At 42.6% G+C, this 1,691-nt stretch overlaps 1 protein-coding gene across 1 annotated transcript; it reads right to left on the bottom strand.

Moving 5' to 3' along the window:
* Nucleotides 1-288: 288 nt before the first annotated feature.
* LOC128210595 (uncharacterized) lies at nucleotides 289-1,071 on the bottom strand. The gene has a single exon (XM_052914946.1). It carries the CDS (start codon nucleotides 1,069-1,071, stop codon nucleotides 289-291), a length of 783 nt encoding a protein of 260 aa, XP_052770906.1.
* Nucleotides 1,072-1,691: the final 620 nt, after the last annotated feature.

Genomic DNA, 1,691 nt, shown 5'->3' with positions numbered 1-1,691 from the left:
TGAGCCTGTTCTGAGTGTCCTTCAAATTAGAATAATCAAATCATTTAACAATGAGAATGTTGCGAGTGTCTTTAAAATTGGAAGTCAAGTCACTCAAAACTAAGACTATTATCCGCCAAACTCTTATAAGGAAATAATTCAACAATAAGACTGTCGCATGTTGTGGTATTTCATCGAGAGGGGGTTGATGTTGTGGTATTCCATCGAGAGGGGTTGATGTTGTGACATTCCATCGAGAGGGGGTTGATGTTGTGACATTCCATCGAGACGGGGTTGATGTTGTGGCATTCAATCGAGAGGGGGTTGATGTTGTGGCATTCCATCTAGAGGGGTTGATGTTGTGACGTTCCATCTAGAGGGGGTTGATGTTGTGACATTCCATCTAGAGGGGTTGATTTGTGGCATTCCATCGAGAGGGGGTTGATGTTGTGGCATTCCATCGAGAAGAGGTTGATGTTGTGGTATTCCATCTAGAGGGGGTTGATGTTGTGGTATACCATCGACAGGGGATTGATGTTGTGAAGTTCCATCTAGAGGGGGTTGATGTTGTGTAGTTCCATCTAGAGGGGGTTGATGTTGTGAAGTTCCATCTAGAGGGGGTTGATGTTGTGAAGTTCCATCGAGAGAGGGTTGATGTTGTGGTATTTCATATAGAGGGGATTGATGTTGTGGTATTCCATCTAGAGGGTGTTGATGTTGTGAAGTTCCATCGAGAGAGGATTGATGTTGTGATATTCTATCTAGAGAGGGTTGATGTTGTGATATTCCATCGATAGAGGGTTGATGTTGTGATATTCTTTCTAGAGAGGGCTGATGTTGTGGTATTCCGTGTAGAGGGGAGTGATGTTGTGGTATTCCATCGACAGGGGATTGATGTTGTGGTATTCCATGTAGAGGGGGTTGATGCTGTGGTATTCCATCTAGAGGGAATTGATGTTGTGGTATTACGTGGAGAGGGGAGTGATGTTGTGGTATTCTATTGTAGAGGTTATTGATGTTGTGGTATTCCATCGACAGGGGATTGATGTTGTGGTATTCCATGTAGAGGGGATTGATGTTGTGGTATTCCATCTAGAGGGGATTGATGTTGTGGTATTCCATCGAGTGAGGGTTGATGTTGTGATATTCTATCTAGAGAGGGTTGATGTTGTGATATTCCATCGATAGAGGGTTGATGTTGTGATATTCTTTCTAGAGAGGGTTGATGTTGTGGTATTCCGTGTAGAGGGTATTGATGTTGTGGTATTCCATCGACAGGGGATTGATGTTGTGGTATTCCATGTAGAGGGGGTTGATGCTGTGGTATTCCATCTAGAGGGAATTGATGTTGTGGTATTCCGTGGAGAGGGGAGTGATGTTGTGGTATTCTATTGTAGAGGTTATTGATGTTGTGGTATTCCATCGACAGGGGATTGATGTTGTGGTATTCCATTTAGAGAGAATTGATGTTGTGGTATTCCTTGTAGAGGGGGTTGATGTTGTGGTATTCCATGTAGAGTGGATTGATGTTGTGGTATTCCATTGACATCCTACATTCATCGAAATGTCGAATGGCTTTTATGTCACACAGTTTCAAATAATCCTGTGACACAAATTGCTTTAACTTCTTCATGCAGACATAATGGAGCTTCTATGGCTCACGATTTGCAACGGAGCAGCAAATTTAATTTAAGAATTCCACACATAAGATG

Source organism: Mya arenaria, chromosome 12, assembly GCF_026914265.1.
Source record: "Mya arenaria isolate MELC-2E11 chromosome 12, ASM2691426v1".
In the NCBI taxonomy this organism is placed as follows: Eukaryota; Metazoa; Mollusca; class Bivalvia; order Myida; family Myidae; genus Mya; species Mya arenaria.
The sequence above is the reverse complement of the archived record's forward strand: the minus strand, read 5'-3'. Positions and strand labels throughout refer to the sequence as shown.

What these genes read in the sequence shown, in the direction of transcription:
- LOC128210595 (XM_052914946.1), bottom strand. Translation starts at nt 1,071, where the DNA reads ATGGAATACCACAACATCAATCCCCTCTACATGGAATACCACAACATC.